This window comes from Periplaneta americana, chromosome 2 (assembly GCF_040183065.1).
Source record: "Periplaneta americana isolate PAMFEO1 chromosome 2, P.americana_PAMFEO1_priV1, whole genome shotgun sequence".
In the NCBI taxonomy this organism is placed as follows: Eukaryota; Metazoa; Arthropoda; class Insecta; order Blattodea; family Blattidae; genus Periplaneta; species Periplaneta americana.
The window spans coordinates 186749694-186770591 of NC_091118.1; the positions used below are offsets into that span (position 1 = coordinate 186749694).

The 20898-nt window shown below is 35.9% G+C and overlaps 1 protein-coding gene across 1 annotated transcript in view; it reads right to left on the bottom strand.

Annotated features, from left to right (window-relative positions):
- Positions 1-17725, bottom strand: part of LOC138694945 (uncharacterized) — a 42072-nt gene extending 24347 nt beyond the window's left edge. The window contains exon 1 of the mRNA XM_069819151.1: positions 17467-17725. Coding sequence (XP_069675252.1) covers positions 17467-17554 — 88 coding nt within the window. The 5' untranslated portion in view covers positions 17555-17725. The remainder of the gene's footprint in view (positions 1-17466) is intronic.
- Between the last annotated feature and the right edge of the window lie 3173 nt (positions 17726-20898).

Sequence of the window (20898 nt, forward strand, 5' to 3'; positions counted from 1 at the left end):
GGGATCCTTCAGTTTACCAAAGAGATGGTAATCGCACGGTGCCACTTCAGGACTGTAAGGCGGGTGTTTCAGTGTTGTCTATCCGAATTTTCTGATCTGGTCTGTGGTCTTGTGACTGACATATGGCTGTGCGTTGTCGTGGAATAGCAGAACATCCTGCTTCTTCCGATGTCGTCGAACACGACTCAATCGAACTTGAAGTTTCTTGAGAGTTGCAACATACCCGTCACAATTAATGGTGGTTCAGTGTGGCATGATGTCCACAAGCAAGAGTCCTTCTGAATCGAAAAACACAGTAGCCATAACGTTTCCTACCGAAGGTGTACTTTTGAATTTATATTTCTTTGGTGAATTTGCATGATGCCACTCCATTGTCTGCCTCTGTCTCCGGTCCAAAATGGTGGAGCCATGTTCCATCTTCTGTCACAATTCTTGCAAGTCATCTAGCACTTATCGTTGACACTTAGCATGATAACAAATCAAACAGAAGCTACACTGAACCCATTGCGTCTCCGTTTTCTTTTTTGTTATCACATCTTGTCTTCAGATTTCTAAAATTCCTATTGTAATACATGTTATACTATTTTAAAAATTGTAACACTTAATGCTCAACAAAATTTCGCCTCAAACAGCTAAGATTTCTATCAGTAAAGCTAAGCCTATATGGCTACTACAGATGTATCTAAAATTCCAAAAACATTTCCTAAAATTTCATGAAGTTGCAATAAATCTTTGTACCAAATATCATATGCTTACCTTTAGTAATAAGCCTGTAATGTAATTTCAAACATCCACAAAATTTGTATGCCTGAGAAGTCGACGCAAACTTGCTCTCTCCAAACATAAAAGCTCATTGAAGCAAATACAATAGTCACACAAAGCTTAGCTGTATGTTTCTGGAAACTGGACAACATATGCAATCCCTTGGCTGAAATTTGGATCTCGCAACACCATTGGTTAGTTCACGAAAGAGCAAAGAAAAAGTATCACGAAATAACCACTGCCACGAAATTACCAATGTTTACCCTAATTGTCATCACTATTTATCACATAAAATACGGTTATGCTTCTTTTTTCCATTTTTCCTGCTCGTGTGCCTATTTATGCTATGGTCGTCAACGAAATTTCCATCTGGCTTTTCTTTAGAGACTTGAATATAATTGAGAGATTCCTGTGGACAGGAATACAGGCTTCAGTGGCAGACACATGTCAAGAGGATGGATCTCTCTAGATAGCCAAGGCAGATTTTATCACATGTCCCAAGAGGTCGAAGAAATTTAGGAAGACCTAGGGAACGCTGGCAAGAGACCGTAACAGATCCACTGGGGTCTAACACTTGAAGGATGATGATGATAATGACGATGACGATGACGATGACGATGACGAATACGGTTATGCTAATTGAATTCTTTGCCATTATGAAACTACTGGGGAATTCTTGGCAAAACTATAAACGGAATTTAATTTAGATAGACTTACAGTTGTGTACAGTACATCAGTTATTCATAGATTTCAAAAAGGCGTATGAATCTGTTAAGAGAGAAGTTTTATATAATATTCTTATTGAATTTGGTATTCCCAAGAAACTAGTTCGATTAATTAAAATGTGTCTTAGTGAAACTTACAGCAGAGTCCTTATAGGCCAGTTTCTATCTGATGCTTTTCCAATTCACTGCGGGCTAAAGCAGGGAGATGCACTATCACCTTTACTTTTTAACTACGCTCTAGAATATGCCATTAGGAAAGTTCAGAATAACACAGAGGGTTTGGAATTGAACGGGTTACATCAGGTTCTTGTCTATGCGGATGACGTGAATATGTTAGGAGAAAATCCATAAACGATAAGAGAAAACGCGGAAATTCTACATGAAGCAAGTAAAGAAATAGGGTTGGAAGTAAATCCCGAAAAGACTAAGTATATGGTTATGTCGCGTGATCAGAATATTATACGAAAAGGAACTATAAAAGTTGGAGATTTTTCCTTCGAATAGGTGGAAAAATTAAAATATCTTGGAGCAACAGTAACAAATATAAATGACACTCGGGAGGAAATATGGCAGAATAAATATGGGAAATGCCTGTTATTATTCCGTTGAGAAGCTTTTGTCATCTAGTCTGCTGTCAAAAAACCTGAAAGTTAGAATTTATAAAACAGTTATATTACCGGTTGTGCTGTATGGCTGTGAAACTTGGACTCTCACTTTGAGAGAGGAACAGAGATTGAGGGTTTTTGAGAATAAGGTTCTTAGGAAAATATTTGGGGCTAAGGGGGATGAAGTTACAGGAGAATGAAGAAAGTTACACAACACAGAACTGCACTTATTGCATCCTTCACCTGACATAATTAGGAACATTAAATCCAGACGTTTGAGGTGGGCGGGGCATGTATGGGCGAATCCAGAAATGCATATAGAGTGTTAGTTGGGAGGCCAGAGGGGAAAGACCTTTGGGGAGGCCGAGACGTAGATGGGAGGATAATATTAAAATGGATTTGAGGGAGGTGGGATATGATGGTAGAGATTGGATTAATCTTGCTCAGGATAGGGACCAATGGCGGGCTTATGTGAGGGCGACAATGAACCTCCGGGTTCCTTAAAAGCCAGTAAGTAAGTAAGACTTACAGTTGTGTAGAGTTGATTTTATAGTACAAAGAAGGTTGTGGGCACGCCGCGCCTCAAGATCGAAATGAACATAGTGACGTGAAATGAAGAGGCGTTACGTGGGAGCAAGGTGAACGTCAGAGCGACCTCCACGTGAGAGGGAAATGACTCGCTGTTCAGCCAGGAAACAATAAATTGAGTATTACATGGTCCATTATGGACGTAATCGCTATCTCGTGGTCCAGTAGGCAGTTCTCATGTTTAATCATCGAGACATGTTCTCTGAAGTCCATTCTTCCTTTTGTATTAATTCTTGTGGCCTGTTCAAGAAGTAAATAAAATAGGTCTATGACAGTGATGTCAAAGCAAGCGCATTTTTCTGACCTTGACGTCGTACGCGGGCAGCAAGCGTCAAGTATGGAAAGAGGAAGGGTTGTGTATAAGAATAAGCAACCTGTTGGATTAAGAAAACAGGGTGCACAAACTTCAAACGGAACGTCAAATTTTATGTCGTTATTTTTATATGGCTTCTTTCTGTTTAATATTATCTATATTGCCTGTAAAACAAAAGTACTAACACTGATTTCTTAATATTGCACTTGTGTTTTAAATCTTAATAACATAATAGAGAGTTAAGAAGGAATATTCACTTAAATTCCATAGTAGTATAATATTATACTGTATTAAGTGGATGAAACACATCATTCATAAAGAAAGTGATATTCCAAAGAAAGAAATTGAGTATGACTTGATAAGTTGGAATTTATATTGATGGTATCTTTAGCCTTACAAAAGTAATCAATAAACTAATCAAAACAATATTACAGTACAAAGCAAAGTTACCTAGGTACTGTATCTGTTTAAGTGTAACTAATATTACATAACAAAACTCTTATCGCATTATGCTTTTAAGGTGATATTTGTGAGCAATTTCCTATCATCAGAATATTAAATTATTTTCTCGAAATCTGCTGAAGCTATAGAGCTGACATTTTTACAACACATGGGCACGTATCTTTTGCTTATGATGTAACAGTAGTTGCTTTGTTAATTCATTTCCTTACAAACAATTTCCATGCGAATATTTTCAAAATTTTCAATACACTATATTCAGTAATACGTATAAACGGTATATTACATTTACGAAAACATTCTGTAAGGCTACTAAATAAATAGGCCTATACCTGAAAATTTCACTTTTGTGTACGAAAAGTTGAGAAAATATTTCTTTTGAATAAAAAAATCAAACTTGTGAAAAATGAGCATTAAAATTAAAACTTACATTCTTATAATGCACTTATACTTCTCAGGCAAATCTGAAAATTACTATGAATACAGTTTTAATAAGTTCTCTTCCCTTTATACTTATATATAGCTCGACCAAGCGGCATGTACCACCTCTTTCGTCTGTCTCTTTCCTTTCCGCTGTAAAGCGCTCAGGCTCTCCTGGGCTCTAAAAGCGCGCTTGCTCCTGTGGGCATCACTTGACATGCCTGGTCTATGATGTAATCAATATGAATTTCTACCGTTTATTAGGAATTCAAAGTAAAAAAAATCCAGTCACCAGATAGAGATTCTTACGTTCAACAGTGGAATACATACTTCGGATTTGGTTAATAATGCAACAACATTAAGTCGATTAATTCATTAATAGTTCTCTGCCTTGTCATTCACATCAAACACAGCATTCTCCAATCTTCCTTCTTTCTTCGTTCCTCTTCGTCTCCGCATACGATCCATATATCTTAATGTCGTCCATCATCTAATTCTAATATCTTCTTCTCCCGTTCACCATTCCTTCCAGTGCATCCTTCGGTAGGCAGTTTCTTCTTAGCCAGTGATCCAGCCAATTTCTTTTTCTCTCCCTGATCAGTTTCAGCACCATTCTTTCTTCATCCACTCTTCCTAGCACAGCTTCATTTCTTATTCTGTCTGTTCATCTTCGTCATATTCATATTTCAAATATTTCCAGTAATTTCTCTTCACTTTGTCATAATGTACATGTTTCTCCCCATACAATGCCACACTACACATAAAGCACTTTACTAGTCTCCTCATCAGTTCTTTTTCCAAAAGATCGCAGAAGATGCTCCTTTTTCTATTAAAAGATTCCTTTGCCATTGCTATCCTCCACTTGATTTCCTGGCAGCAGCTCGTATTACTACTTACAGTACACCCCAGGTATTTGAAGCTGTCCACTTGTTCTACCGCATCATTTCGGATTCGCACGTTTACTTTCTTTATTTTTCTTCCAATAACTCTACCACAACATGTCAGAGACTGTCGGACATTGTCTAGTTTGAAAAATAAATTAAAATTGCACTTTTTCAATTTACATTCCTTTCAGTTGTAAGCCCTTTTCTCTCCGATAGTTTTGTAAAAATATAGGCTATATATTTATTTCCTTCCTTTCCTCTTTTTTTCTCTTTATCAGCCGATGGATTTATTATCATAGCCTTTTATTGTGAATTTTACTTAATATTCGTATTTCTTTTCTTTTTTATTATTATTTTATTACATTCCATTTTGTTATATTCTACCTTACGTTTTCCATATTAACCGTTTGTACTAAATTAGTTGCTTTTACTATATTCCAATGTATTTTACTTTCTTTTACTATTATTGTATTATTTTCATGTCGTTTAGTGTCGATTTTATTATACTATTATTATTATTAATAATATTATTATTAATATTATTATTATTATTATTATTATTATTTGTAATATGTTAGTATTCTGTTCTTTAACTTTTTGTTAAATTTTAACTGCTTGTATACTTTGTGACCTGGTAGAGTGTAAGAGAAGGCCCTATGGCCTTAACTCGGCCAGTATAAATTATTATTATTATTATTATTATTATTATTATTATTATTATTATTATTATTATTATTATTATTTGTAATATGTTAGTATTCTGTTCTTTAACTTTCTGTTAAATTTTAACTGCTTGTATACTTTGTGACCTGGTAGAGTTTAAGAGAAGGCCCTATGGCCTTAACTCTGCCAGTATAAATAAAGAATTATTATTATTATTATTATTATTATTATTATTATTATTATTATTATTATTATTATTATTATTATTATTATTGTTTTCATCTTGTTTGAATGTATCTTCATCTCTATTGTATCTGTTATTATTCTGTTGTAAATCGTTAGGGTTCAATTCACCTCATATGTTTTTGTAGTTGTTCCGAAAATGAATCTTCGGCATTAAGTTTGTAATTTATACGTATGTCATATTTTATTCTATTTTGAAGTTTTTGTCGATGCTCGTGCCTGTCTTTTGTTTCGAACGGTGTGGTCAGTTTCATCGTTGCTGTACAGTTTTTAACGGAACTGCGTCGCCATGAATGTTACTGTACTTTAACGATCGATTTTACTATATTTATAATAAAGGAAACTGAATAAGGAAACAAAGAGAAAGTAACGGTTAGCATGTATGACTCTGAAACGAGCGGGCCCGGTTGAGACAAGTTACTTGAGTTTTTTCCTGAGATTTTTCCCTCAACCCATTAATATCAAATGCTGGGTAACTTTCGGCGCTGAACCCTGGACTCATTACGCCGACATTATCACCTTCATCTCATTCAGACGCTAGATAACCATAGCAGCTGATAAGGCGTGTAAAATAAACATAAAAAACATAGAGGCAGTAACGAAAGAAGACACAATGGAAGACAACAAGGACAAAACAAATGACAAAGATGGAAAAAAAAAAGCGAAGTTTAAAAAAATATATATATATATATATATATATATATATATATATATACTACAGGGCGGAAATGAAATAATCTTGCAGATTGAAAGGGACGATAAGGTACTCTGAAATGAATAGAAAACCTATAATACGTTTTGTGATTAAATGCACGGTTAATTAGAAAATTAAGTTTGAAGTTTCAGCAGTCCGACAACATCGTCGCTAACATACTCTACTCGTGATACAGATGTAAGAGGTCAACGAACTCGGTGTGTCTCGCTAGATGAGCTGTTTTCTGGCGCTGTGTTGCAACCAACTCCGTACCTTGCAGCGGCTTATATTTAGAGGTTTTTAAAATAAAATTTACACGAAAACCGTCCATACTATTGAAATACTCGAGAGTGATAAATTATTCTTTATTAGTTTCCTATCGATATGGACAAAAATCACGATCCTACTCGCAATTGTTACCGAATAAGAGCTTGTTAAACAACATTTCAGAGAACATTTTTTTTTCTGAAAAAAAAAATCTATGAACTTTCCACCAATATGATATTCTAGTTTTTTGTGACATACAACATGAGCTATTCGCTCTGGAAATATGCAAGGCTATTCAACTTCCACCCTGTATACAGGCTGTTTCTAAATTAGACGACAAGCTTTGGGATCGAATAGATAACCTTCTTTCAAACAGTTTTTGTCAAGGAACCCGTGGGCTGCGACACTTCCTTTCAGAGCAAGAGCTGCTTATGTCGCTACATGGTTCGATCGTACAGGAAGGGATTGAAGTAATTCAAATCAATAATGTTACAGGCACAATTTATTGACCCAAACATACAGAAAAACACAAACAAAACAAACCGAATGAAAAGGAAATACACTCACTTCAGTGTTGAATAAGCAGTACGGATCCATTGCTTTACTGTCTCACCACACCAAGTAATGGAACACACGTCAATTGACTTCCAGACAAGCATTGCATCGACGTGCCATAACATGTCGTACTCTTTCAAAGACGCCAGGCATTTCCCTGATTTCAGCTGCTCTGCAGACAATGCATGTTGCAAGATCTTCTTCAGAAACAACAGGGGTTTCATAAATCACAAGTAATCAAATCGGTTTAATGCGTGATACCGAACTCAGGGAATAAACAAACCTGGTCGAAGAATGATACTGCGCTGATGGAGTAAACAAACTGGGTGGTAGCATTATACCAGAGATATTAAATCGCCTGTATTACGCGCTCATACTACAAGCAATACAAATCCAACAAGATTCAATTTTCAGCAAGATAAAGTGCAATCATCGCTCTTAAGGAAATGTTTTGCAGGTTCTTGAGAGCACGCAGTGCAGGCGCTTTGACATCCCTGCATTAAACCCTTCTTGTACTGAAACGAAGCGTCCTAACCCATGGGTTCCTTAACGAAAAGTGTTTGAAAGGAGGTTATCTATCCGATTGAAAAGTTTGTCGGTCTAATTTAGAAACTCCCTGTATATATGCCTTTGCCAAAGTCCTCTGCCGAACATTTCCCTAGAAGTGTTGCATTCCATCCGCCTTACTCAAGTTGTTTATCATTAAAATTAGAACCATAACAAGTCGAATGCGTGACTTAGGATGACACAGCGCCGTTAAGCAACCAGTGACTCAGTCGCTGTGGTTAATGGCATCACACCTTCACACGTCAATACCCAGCGCCCTGTCTACAATGATTTCCGACCAGATTCCTTACCAGTGAACGTCTTCGACAAAAGTGGAATTTTTTAAGGTTAAGTGGCCGTGTCTGTGTCCTAAGTGCTAACGCGCTGATTTTCCATCCAGGCGACCAGGGTTCGATCCCCGTCCATGTCGTGATGGAATTTGTGGTGAACAAAGCAAACGTTACAGAGGGATTTTCTCAGAGTACTCCCGTTTCCCTCTTTCATTCCGCCAATACTCTCCATCTCCTCCTCATTTCATCTATCATCTATAATAGAAAAAACAGGCTGGGGTAAAGTCTTGGTGGTTGTACGGGTTTCTGATGCTGATATAGGAAGGGCTTGGGGCTCCGGGCTTCTGGGGCTTACAAACGTTACAAAGTACGCAGAAACAGAGTTGCTGCTACCGGTCATACTGGATTGAGGATTAGGTTATTTGTCATGGAACTCTTGAAGCGTAAGGGTCTGCTCCAGTGAAGTACAGTTTACTCTAGATAGTGTAATCACTGCCTGCTGCATGGCAGCTTATGGCTGCATAACTACCTGCTCATTCTTCTTTCTTAGCATTGAATTTCGCGTGGAGCATTATTGCACAGTTTCGACGCTAGAGCGCAGCAAGTAACTGCGTTGATTTGCTTGTGCTAAGTGTGCAGAGTGAATGATAATTTTTAATTTGAAATCTTAGTAGTAATTACAGTGAATGTAAGCAATTGTTTATTATTTATGTGGTTTTTCTTGCAAATGTATTGGAAGTAATACATTTAATTTAATGTTGTTTTCTAAACAAGATTTTTTGTAGGATATACAAAACTTGGTTTCCTAAACATAACAATATTAATTAAAATATATTTAAAATGGTGTAACTTTTTCCTATTAAATCTTAATTAAGCTAATTTCTTGTCACTTTAAGTGTAACTTATGTCATTCATGGTATTACAGCAACATGAAGTGGAAAGGATCAGAACACTGTATCCCGTAAAACACATTTAATTGTAACTTAATTTATCCCATACCTTTGGAAATATTATCTGTTAGCATTATTTTACTCAGCATTTTTTTTTCGGGAGTGGGGGAGTTCTTTTAATGAGCGCAAAATTTATCACACTTCGAATGGGTCTTTTTACATATGCGGAAGGTACTTTCTTGCAATACTGAACTTAATAAAACAGTAGGCCTAGTGTCCGTATAACATTTCCATGGATTTGAAAAAACTGCTACAGTATTTTACAAGTAGGAAGTTATCACCATACTGTCGTTAATTCGAACCGTGATTTCCAATAATCTCTTAATTCGGTTACAGGAAGCATATATTTCTTCGTAAATATGTTTAAACTTGTTGGAATATTTTATATTAGTTTCAGACATAATTTTTATTACATAATTGATTTTAATAATAATTTTAATAAACACCTAATGTAAGCATAGGCCTACTTATATAATTATGTTTATGTGATACAAATCCGTTAATTAGAACTTGTGTTTGGATGTAGTAACGCTTAGAAAAAAAAATTAAGTTCGGTTTAATATTACTACATATTAAGACTTCGGAGAAATCCGAACACCCTGGGCCATCGTTTCCCTAAGCCCTTTTCTCTTCTCGTACTTAAGGACGTCGTAACAATATTTATTTTAGGGTACTTTGCATATACTAATAATGTTAATAGCGGTGAGCACTACCTGCCACCTAGAGACAAAATAACTTTTTTCATTACTCGCATATAAGCGCTGATTGAGCAGGCAGTGTAAGCAGCCATAAGATGCGATCCAGCAGGCAGTGAGTGTAATATAGCATTGTTATATTCGTACTATGTAAGCGTATTTCAGGTGAATTTCAAAGTATAAAATGGCCAACCTCTCTGTGACGCCTCTCATTATCAGTGGGTGTGGAAGTATGACATTATACGCTAATCAGGTACGGAAGCACTATGTTTAGTCTCTTGACACCCTGTATCCAGGGTCTCCGCTTCAGTTTCTGCTTTAATTGTCGACAGTCATTCGCACAAAATTATCATAGCCATTTTTTAGATGTAGGTCGTATATAGATCCTTCAAGATGGCGTTTAGCAAGAAAATTTCTCACTCCCCTTCTTCTGCAGCTTTTTTTCTCTCATCGCAAAAGTAATCTGCTGCTAGAACAACAAATACAGAAACTGACAAAGACACGTTCGTCCGCCATGTGCATGAAACGGACTGTTTTGTGGTGCTACATAGCTTAGATTCCAGTATTCCCGATATTTGAGCTGGTCAAATGTTTCATGATAAATTAACGTTTAGATATACCCACTTCTCTGCCCCAGCAATGCTCGTCAACACTGTTGGCCAAACATGTCACAAGACAAATGGGATTCCAGACACATTCCTCAGTTGTAGATCTGCACTTAGTTCAATGTGTTGTCTTGCAATCAAGATGGAAATTGATGTTATGGCGCCTCACGACTTATTGTTGGTACATTTGCGGAATTTTGATGAGGAGGCTGGAGGAATTTGTGCCTCAGACCTACAGCTTCTTTAAAGCTCTATTATTTCTAGGACTATTAGCCTACTCAAGTTACGATTATGAATGATTCTCAGGTTATTTGATATTTGATAATGCGCCATTGCAGTTACATTTACCATCTTCATGTGTAGGCTATTATGAACAGGGCGCGGATTTTGATGACCTAAAAAACCCTAAAAATTGCCCAAAAATGTCAGAAAATTACCTAAAATACTGAAAAAATGACCTAAAAATAAACAAACCTGTAAATGAGTAGTAAAAAAATCCTACCACAAATTTAAAGCTCTAATCTACGTAGCAATAGATGGCAGTGTACGTATATCCGAACATTCTGGGATGTGAACGACCGATGGTTGTCGGCGAGGACATTGTACATTGAGAAACTTCTTTCCACATCTGCGCTGACCGCAAGAGCATACTTGAAGAATGACAGCTCACTAGGTGTTAATTCTTCTTTATCTGCGCTGTTTTAAAGCTTTCTCCTGAGAGTGCTTTAACTATTGTGCACAAAGTTTTGTATCCTAAACTTTTGTCTAACACAATTCCTTTGTTTGGAAAGCAATGCGTACAAGAACAACTCACCCGAGAGCTTTAGCTCCTTTTCCTTTTAACATTACTTTCTATTGAGAAAACCCTTTCAGATTCCGCATTTGAAGGAGATAGTGTTACTACTAATTTTCCCTATAACTTATTGGGAAATTTTAGTTTCTCATTGAAGTCTTTAGCTTAAATGACTAAAAAGAATGACCTTAAATTCAAAAAAATGGCCACAAATGTCCTCAAAATTTAAAAATTACCTAAAAGTTTAAAACAGTGAAAAATTATCAAAAATAACGTAAAACTAATTTTCCCTATATTGGGAAATTTTAGTTTGTCATTGAAGTCTTTAGCTTAAATGACTAAAAAGAAATCACCTTAAATTTTAAAAAATGGCCAAAGATGTCCACAAAATGTAAAAATTACCTAAAAGATTAAAACAGTGAAAAATTATCAAAAATAACGTAAAACTAATTTTCCCTATATTGGGAAATTTTAGTTTGTCATTGAAGTCTTTAGCTTAAATGACTAAAAAGAAATCACCTTAAATTTAAAAAAATGGCCAAAGATGTCCACAAAATGTAAAAATTACCTAAAAGATTAAAACAGTGAAAAATTATCAAAAATAACGTAAAACTAATTTTCCCTATATTGGGAAATTTTAGTTTGTCATTGAAGTCTTTAGCTTAAATGATTAAAAAAGAAATCACCTTAAATTAAAAAAAAATGGCCAAAAAATCCTCAAAATTAAAAAATTACCTAAAAGATTAAAACAGTGAAAAATTATAAAAAATAACGTAAAACTAATTTTCCCTATATTGGGAAATTTTAGTTTGTCATTGAAGTCTTAAGCTTAAATGACTAAAAAAAATCACCTTGAATTTTAAAAAAATGGGCAAAAAAGTCCTCAAAATTTAAAAATCACCTAAAAGATTAAAACAGAGACAAATTATAAAAAAAATAACGTTAAAACTCTATATTTCTGTAACCAGCAGCTCGTATACAGAATTTATATATTTAAGGGCGTTGCAAAAAATTGTAAAGAAAAGAAGATTACATGTCAACAAAATCCGCGCCCTGATTATGAATATTAGATGTAAGTAAAGTTATCCATATTAGAGACCACAGGTCACAGAGCAGAGGAAGGTCAAGACTTCCAACTTTGCACCGCTACCGTGTCTGACCGTGAAACGAACGAGCTCTGGTTCAAATCCTGGCTGGGAAAGGTACTTGGTTGAGGTCAATAGGACTATTATAGTCCTCTTAGTTGAGGTTTTCTGAGGTTTTCCCTCAACCAACTGAAGTAGAATTTCTGTATAACTTTCGGCGTTGGATCTTGGACTCATATCGCCATCATAATTACACTTCCCTTTCATCATCATCTCCGTTTCTTTCCTAAGTTCCGGGCTTGCTCCGATATAGAGTCGGCTGTTGGCGACCACCGAACTCAGACCCCGTGGTATGTGGTCATTCGTTACTGGTGGTAGTGCTATGTATTGTGAGCTGTCCCTTGGGCTCATGGTAGCTCGTGGGACATGAGTTTAGGGACCGCGGTGATGTCTACGCGGAAAGATAAAAGGATTCTGTAAGCTGGCGAAGAGAACTAACTGCACAAGTTTCTTTCGCATGCCAAGTGACCAGTTGGGCGTTTAGGTGGATGATAACTGAACTACTCTCTCCAATACACGCTTTTGTTTTAATGTATTAAAAGTACATTTTCATACAGCTAGGATTAGCAAGGGCAGCAAACATTTTTAAATTTTTCTATCTGTCGTGAAGATCTTTGTGAGAAATTTGACTGAAGGTTTAGAAATGAGATCATGAATAGTTTCTTATTATTATTGCAACGTGTTATTGACAGTACACCTGCGGAATGGACAATAGATAAATCTGAGTTCTAAACGGCTCCAGGGTTGCGCTGAAGACACCGGCGTAGCTTAGTGTGTAGGCGCTTTTGCCTTGTGATCAGGGGCTGCACTAGGGCGTGGGTTTGATTCTCACTTACAAGGGAACCGTCCCAGGTCGTGTAGCTTGAATTTAATGAAAATGCAGTATTTCACCGCAAACCCAGCATAATCCAATCTTCCCTATTTTCCGCCTTCGTCTTAGTCTCCGCATACGAACAATATGATACAAGAGATTTAGGGCCGTATTCATAGACATTCTTAGCGTGGTCTTTCGGTGGATGATCAGCGAACTAACGTTTTTCGTATTCATAAACCAGTGCCAGCGATATGATATGAATCCTGTTTAGCACGCTCGTAGCGCGGGTTAGCGAAATGTCTATGAATACCATCCCAAATGTTTATTAGACCTATCATAAAGCAGTAACTAAGTATAAGACAGAAAGATTACCACGAATATTAGAATGAAACAATCAAATGTTTACCTCTAGTGAAGATGACTGAACTTACTACCGTTTGTCCTTTTCTTCTTTACTGGGTTCTAGGGAACTTAACCCTTACCCTCTCGTCGTTACGTCACAGGTTTTCATTTGTTACATTTTGAAGTAAACTTTGCCTGAGTAACTAAAAAATGTCAATTGAAAACAAGTATGGTGGCTTTAAATTCGTTCATTTTTAATTTTATTTGAAACAGTGTTTGTTATTTGAAACGTGCCTTCACTTTATAGAAGACCTCAGTATAAATTACTAATAAATACTGTTTTGTGATTATAGACGCTAGCGTCGTGCATTATAGGCGCTGTGTTCGGTTCAAGTTTATCGAGTATGGCGAAGTTTCGATATTAGTCGATGTTCGTTCTACAGAAGGAGGCCTGTCGTGTTTGTTCCACCTTGCTATAATAGTAATATACGTTACAAGAGCGGTATGTTGACGTTTTCATGGTCGAGGAAAAGATTGAAAAAGCGAAACGTAGTTGAGCTTTTTTAATTTACGAGAACATGAAAACAAACATACCGCTCGTGTATCGTACATTACTTTGTGCGAAGATCGTTTATTACATACCTGAAAGACGAATTTCTAATTAGTTGCAATGAAATCTCCATCTTGGTTTCTGTTTAATGACGGCAACTTCGGAAAACCAAAATATCTGTCTTCAACATTGTTGCTATAAAATGTTTTATGTCTTTACTATACTCCAGCAGGCCGTGATATACGTCTGTCTTTTTTTTTTCCCCAGTCTATAAATGCGAACTTAAAACAAACGGTAAGGTTACGTAATGATTTATTTTTCATTTTAATATTTTAACAATATTATTTATATAACATATTGCAGTAGTAACATCGGCATCTGGAATCTTGTTGATTTTTTCACGGCTTCCTTAATGTTACTTGTATCAGGAATGCAATAAGTTTCGTGGAGTAGTAGACTTTACTTAATTTTTGCAAATATTTAAAAACAATAATTAACATTGCAATTTAGGTGAAATTGCAGTGTAAAGTTTCCAATTTATAATTATTACTATGTTAAACGTCTCTAAAAATAATATGTTACAAGCCTAAAGCAGTAAAATGAATGTCGCGCTTAAGCAGTAAGAAGAGGGAAATTGTTATGTGTGTTACGTTGGGAATACTGAATGTGGTATTTCACACTTACCGCGTATTGGTTCTGTGCGGAAAACAAGCAAATACGCACGATCTCGCACAAAAATATTTGCTGTCCTCCACTCATATTTTAATCCCTTAAGGATTTTAATAGATATCTTGCGGTTAGTTTTTCATATGAAACAAGACTAAGTTTTGAATGTCTTGATTGCCTCTCTCATCATCGAACATTGCAGGACACTAAATTAGACGCTGTCTTAAGAGGATCCGGAACGTCTTGTTTCTGTAATGTCAAATTACACCCCATTTTCTCAGCTTAGATAAAACATAGATTAATGCAATTTTTACTTCATATATTGTACCTTACTGAACTATTTCAAGTTTTACATTCCATAAGCCACCGGAGTGGCTCAGACGGTTAAGGCGCTTGCCTGCCAGTCTGAAGTTGCTTTCCAGCGCGAGTTCGATCACCGCTTGGGCTGATTAGGCCTACCTGGTCGGTTTTTTTCCGAGATTTTCCCCAACCGTAATGTGAATGCAAGGTAGGCAAATCTATGGCGAATCCTCGGCCTCATCTCGCTATCACCAATCTCATCGACGCTAAATAACCTAGTAGTTGATACAGCGTCGTTTAATAACCAACTAAAATAAAAATAAAATTTAAAAAAATACATTCAATATTATGAAAGGCACACGTTCTAAACTGAATAATTATTTTTCTTTAATTTGCAGTACTTAATTAAACAAAGTTATATTTAATACCCAGATATTTTGTATTCGACAGATAATGGAGAAAAAATGGAAGTATAAGGGTACAGTGCATCAGTTATTCATAGATTTCAAAAAGGCATATGACTCGGTTAAGAGAGAAGTTTTATATGATATTCTTATTGAATTTGGTATTCTCAAGAAACTAGTTCGATTAATTAAAATGTGTCTCAGTGAAACGTACAGCAGAGTTCGTATAGGTCAGTTTCTGTCAGATGCGTTTCCAATTCACTGTGGGCTAAAGCAAGGAGATGCACTATCACCTTTACTTTTTAACTTTGCTCTAGAGTATGCCATTAGGAAAGTCCAGGATAACAGAGAGGGTTTGGAATTGAACGGGTTACATCAGCTGCTTGTCTGTGCGGATGACGTGAATATGTTAGGAGAAAATCCACAAACGATTAGGGAAAACACGGGAATTTTACTGGAAGCAAGTAAAGAGATAGGTTTGGAAGTAAATCCCGAAAGGACAAAGTATATGATTATGTCTCGTGACGAGAATATTGTACGAAATGGAAATACTCGTATAAAAATTGGAAATTTATCTTTTGAAGAGGTGGAGAAGTTCAAATATCTTGGAGGAACAGTAACAAATATAAATGATACTCGGGAGGAAATTAAACACAGAATAAATATGGGAAATGCCTGTTATTATTCGGTTGAGAAGCTTTTATCATCCAGTCTGCTGTCAAAAAATCTGAAAGTTACAATTTATAAAACAGTTATATTACCGGTTGTTCTTTATGGTTGTGAAACTTGGACTCTCACTTTGAGAGAGGAACATAGGTTAAGGGTGTTTGAGAATAAGGTGCTTAGGAAAATATTTAGGGCTAAGAGGGATGAAGTTACAGGAGAATGGAGAAAGTTACACAACACAGAACTGCACGCATTATATTCTTCACGCATTATATTAAATCCAGACGTTTGGGATGGGCAGGGCATGTAGCACGTATGGGCGAATCCAGAAATGCATATAGATTGTTAGTTGGGAGTCCGGAGGGAAGAAGACCTTTAGGGAGGCCGAGACGTAGAGGGGAGGATAATATTAAAATGGATTTGAGGGAGGTGGGATATGATAGAGACTGGATTAATCTTGCTCAGGATAGGGACCAATGGCGGGCTTATGTGAGGGCGGCAATGAACCTCCGGGTTCCTTAAATGCCAGTAAGTAAGTATATTTAATATAATTTCAATAAAATTACAGAACTGATGTTAAAAATTAGAAAAAAAAATAGGAATATTTGATAGAAAAAATTCAAAATAAATTTATAAAATGGTTATATTACAGACTTTATAATGATTATCCTACCTATGAGAGTTATGCTACAATGCTTCAACATTTCCATTTTACTAGTTTGCAGATTCGACGAAATTGTTAATCTTTGAACTTTCTTTATAAAATTATTAACAATAAGTTGGACTGTGTTGGTTTATTTTATTATATAACATTATATGCACCTAAGTTTAAAACGAAATTTCGAAATTTATTTTACATACCAAGGACAAATACTGAATCCCACAAAAATTCCCCAGTTTTCCAAATGTTACAGTTATACAATAAATTACATCCTCATCCTAATGTTGATATTTTCAATATGAATTTCTCTAGATACAGAATTATTTGTTATCATATTTTACAGAATATTGTTGTTATTAATTTGAAGCTACTTTCGCACCTTATTTCAATTTCTCTTTTTTCTCTTTCTCTTATTTCTATTTTGTTTCAGTTTTTAATAAGTGTAGGTTTCCTTTTCCTTGTTTATGTTTTATAAATTAATTTGCTAGTCGTGAACATTGTAATTGGGCTTTGCCTGTTATGTTTAACAACAAATGAATAAATAAAATAGGCCTAAATAGGCTACTTACAGTTCCTTCACATAGTAGATGCTAAAGAAAATTGGTCATGAAGTGGGAAAGTTTAATATTTCAGGGCTAGAACATTCCGAATTCAAATGAATTCGTGTAATTTCTGAGCGAGAAACGATACAGCGCGAGTGCTTATGAAAAGTGAGGTTATGGCGTCCAGTATAGCCTACACCTTCTTCACGTCAGCGAGGAAGACTGAAGGAATTTTGTGTATGTCGCTTATTACGTAATGCGTGTACCTGACCTTGGTTGAGATACGCTCAAGTATGAGAGTGAACATCGAATAACTCACATTTGGGTGGGTCTGCCGCCTCGGACAGCGCGACGAGCAGGAGTGCGGCAGCTGCCAGGCTCAGGACGACACCTCGTTGACACTTCATGCTGCACTGATTCCTCTGAGCAGTCCAGAGCAAACTTTGAGAAGCTGTGACCTCGACAGCAGAACTAGAATCTTTTTTGTCCGTTGTTTCCGAGAGCAGCGTGGTTTAATGTATTCCACTGAAAGCTGCCTACTGCCGCTTCTCGGTACGGCCGCGGCAAGACTACTTGCGGGGCAGAGACCAAGTGGGGATAATGATGTAGGCCTTTTCATCGTGACTGACACACAAATATTACAACCAATATCGCGGATCACGCGCCAGTATTTAGTTTCACTCCGTCCGCACACTTCCTGAAGAACTAAATTGCACGTTCACACCTTAGTTTCTACTTGAAAATTGGATAGAAATTACACTAGACGTAACGATCTTTAACCTTTAGAATAACAAGATTTCCCCCCTAGACTTGAAACATTGCATGTTTAGCGGCTTGATATTAAGAATAAATTAAATTTCTTTTATTTCATTACTCAGATTCTACAGTGAATTTCTCCTCTAGGAAGTGCAACACTTTTGCAACCACAATAAAACCTAAATTTACAATACTGCCGTCTGTAGGCACGCAAGAATTTTTCGCACGCCTTCCCTCATTCATCCCATATATTACAAATAGGGCTCGGATTTTTAAGTGCCAAAAATCGGCAAAATATACAGGGACATCATTTTATTTTTGCTTCAATTTTTATTGTACCTGAATTTTTTAATTTACTTCACTCCCACCCCTTCAACCGTCTTCCACACAGATCCAAGACCGCATATACAGTCATAGTAGCCACAGTACGTTCCAAAAATATGTTCGCACTTTCCAGTGACGAAATAGCTTTCAATATTGAATCATTTTTGTACAGGTACTGTCGTCCATTTGCCTACGTCGTATCCCGGTTTCCCCAACCAGCTTTTATTCGCCAGCTAGTGGCTGGGCTATCTTAGCTCTTTTCTGAGAACATTAATTTCTGTTAGGAATTGGACGTCTACGTAATATTATAAAACTGTTTAAAATAACTTAAATAAAAGGGCCTCGTTAAGTAATTAACTGTCACGTGATTTTCCTCCTTTCTACGACCCTACGACATAACCACTTGGACGGACAGTAGATAGTATGACTGAGTAATTTTATCTTTTCGGGCAGAAGTGAAGATTGAATTTACAGTACGTAAGGTACTCTTTTATAGAGTAGGTACAGATTTATTTTAACATGAGTTACTAGTACGAAGAACTGGTAATTGGAATTAAGTACAATATGCTATAGTGCGATAATATGCACATTAGAACTGAAGCCTATATCGAAATGTGTTTAATATCCATATTATGATTATTTTTCAATTTAACTTCATTCTCTATATTGTACGCTAATGTGCTGTAGACAGTATAATATACACTGCATAATGAATACGTCCACAAGGACAGCTCAGTTCGTGAGTAAAAACACTCATTGTTAATACTGTACTGTATTTTGATTAAACAAAAACCTAATGAAAATTATCAATCTCAAAAGCGTTATATTTCCTAGTTTACGTAAATGGATGAACTACTTTTCTTCCCTCCTATACTTGGTAAAGTGATTTGTTTGTATATTACGTCAGTATCATCGAACTCCAGTCGTGGAAGGGGATAGCAAACGGCGTTGATCCAGAGGTAAAGACAAGTTAATATTAAAAATGTTAGTAAAAATAAAATGATGTCCCTGTATATGTTTATGAGATAAAAATCGATAAAATTTGTGACAAAAAATGAAAAATATTTAATTACGTTTCAATTATGGTATGTGAATATAAACAATATGAATCCAATCTTATGAATCCATGCTGGTTGAATTTAATGTACCATCTCTCAGTAGTCACAGGATAAGAGCACAACAAATGTATTTGTTCAAAACCATAAATGGCTTAATAGACAACCCTGATCTTCTACAGCTAATTAGTTTCAATATTGGTAAATCAAATTTGAGAAAGCGATCTCTCTTTTATTTACAGACAACAAAAACACTATCTCATAAAATGTCTCCACTTTTATTAATGCTTCGAACTTACAATCATCTATCAAATAAAGAGGATTTAGATTTTTCGTTATCGTACAATATGTACAAGAAAAAGTTATGTAAAGCATTACTTGAAACACATGTTCCGTGTTGGTGAGTTTTTTGAATAAATGAATTGAGCCTATTGGGCCTGCTGTATATTGAATTTATTAACATGGTGATGTATTTGCTCTGCAATTTGCCAATTATAGCTACGCCCTACATTTTGCATTTTTGGCTGTGATGTCTGTACTTGGTTCTTTTTGATTTGTTTTTATTTGGTGTTTTTCATTTATATCTGTATCTGTCTTCTTTATTTAGGTAGTATCTATTTGTTTTTTTTCCCTTCCCTTTTCCATTTTAAATTTGTAATTACACTTGTATCTGTTTTACCTCTTTTTTCGTGTTGCATGCAATATGTTTTTTTATCTGTACTTTCTATTATAATTGGGGCTTTGCCCTGTTATGGACATAAAATAGATAAATAAATAAATAAATAAATAAATAAATAAATAAATAAATAAATAAATAAATATGCCATACTCACCAGTATAAATTATACTGTCTCACCAACTGCTGAATTACAGTACACAATGAGATTCATCCTCAAGTTGTTAATCAAAAATAACTGACAATTATCGCGGAACACTGCCTTGTACTGAGGAAAAAGAGCGCCCTGGCCGTTGAGAAACAACATGCACTCCCTAGAGATATGTTTATTATTGGAAACGAAAACAGAGGCAGCTGATGTTTATGAAATTATAATTGCTTCCTGAATCAGCGTTATGATAACTTACGAGGCACTCCTACATGACACATCAATGTTTATGTGTATTAGTTACAGTACAATTTTTTAGTGATGACAGCTCTTATCGCTTGTGGTGATAGAACAGACTGCAGTTCCATAGGTCCACAGATAGGCAATTCCGAGAAACAGTTGCCAGCTGTCACGTCTAAGCAACTGCACTGAACGTTCGGGTGATGATTAATCTAAAATGGGGCTTTTGTCGAAAATTATTTGACGAAAATTAATTTTTATGTGGTTTTATGTGAATATTTGAAAATATGTATTTACATTAAAAAAAATTCGTCGCCCTCGGTAGCGTAGTTGGTATAGCGCTGGCCTTCTATGCTCGAGGTTGCGGGTTCGATCCCGGCCGGCGACAGGCTCATGTCAGTAGATTTACTAGTATGTAAAAGAACTCCTGCAGGGCAAAATTCCGGCACATCGGCGACACTGATATAACCTCTGCAGTTGCGAGCGTCGTTAAATAAACCATAATTTAATTTGACAAAATATGTGTTTTTATGTGAAATAAAATTTAAAATA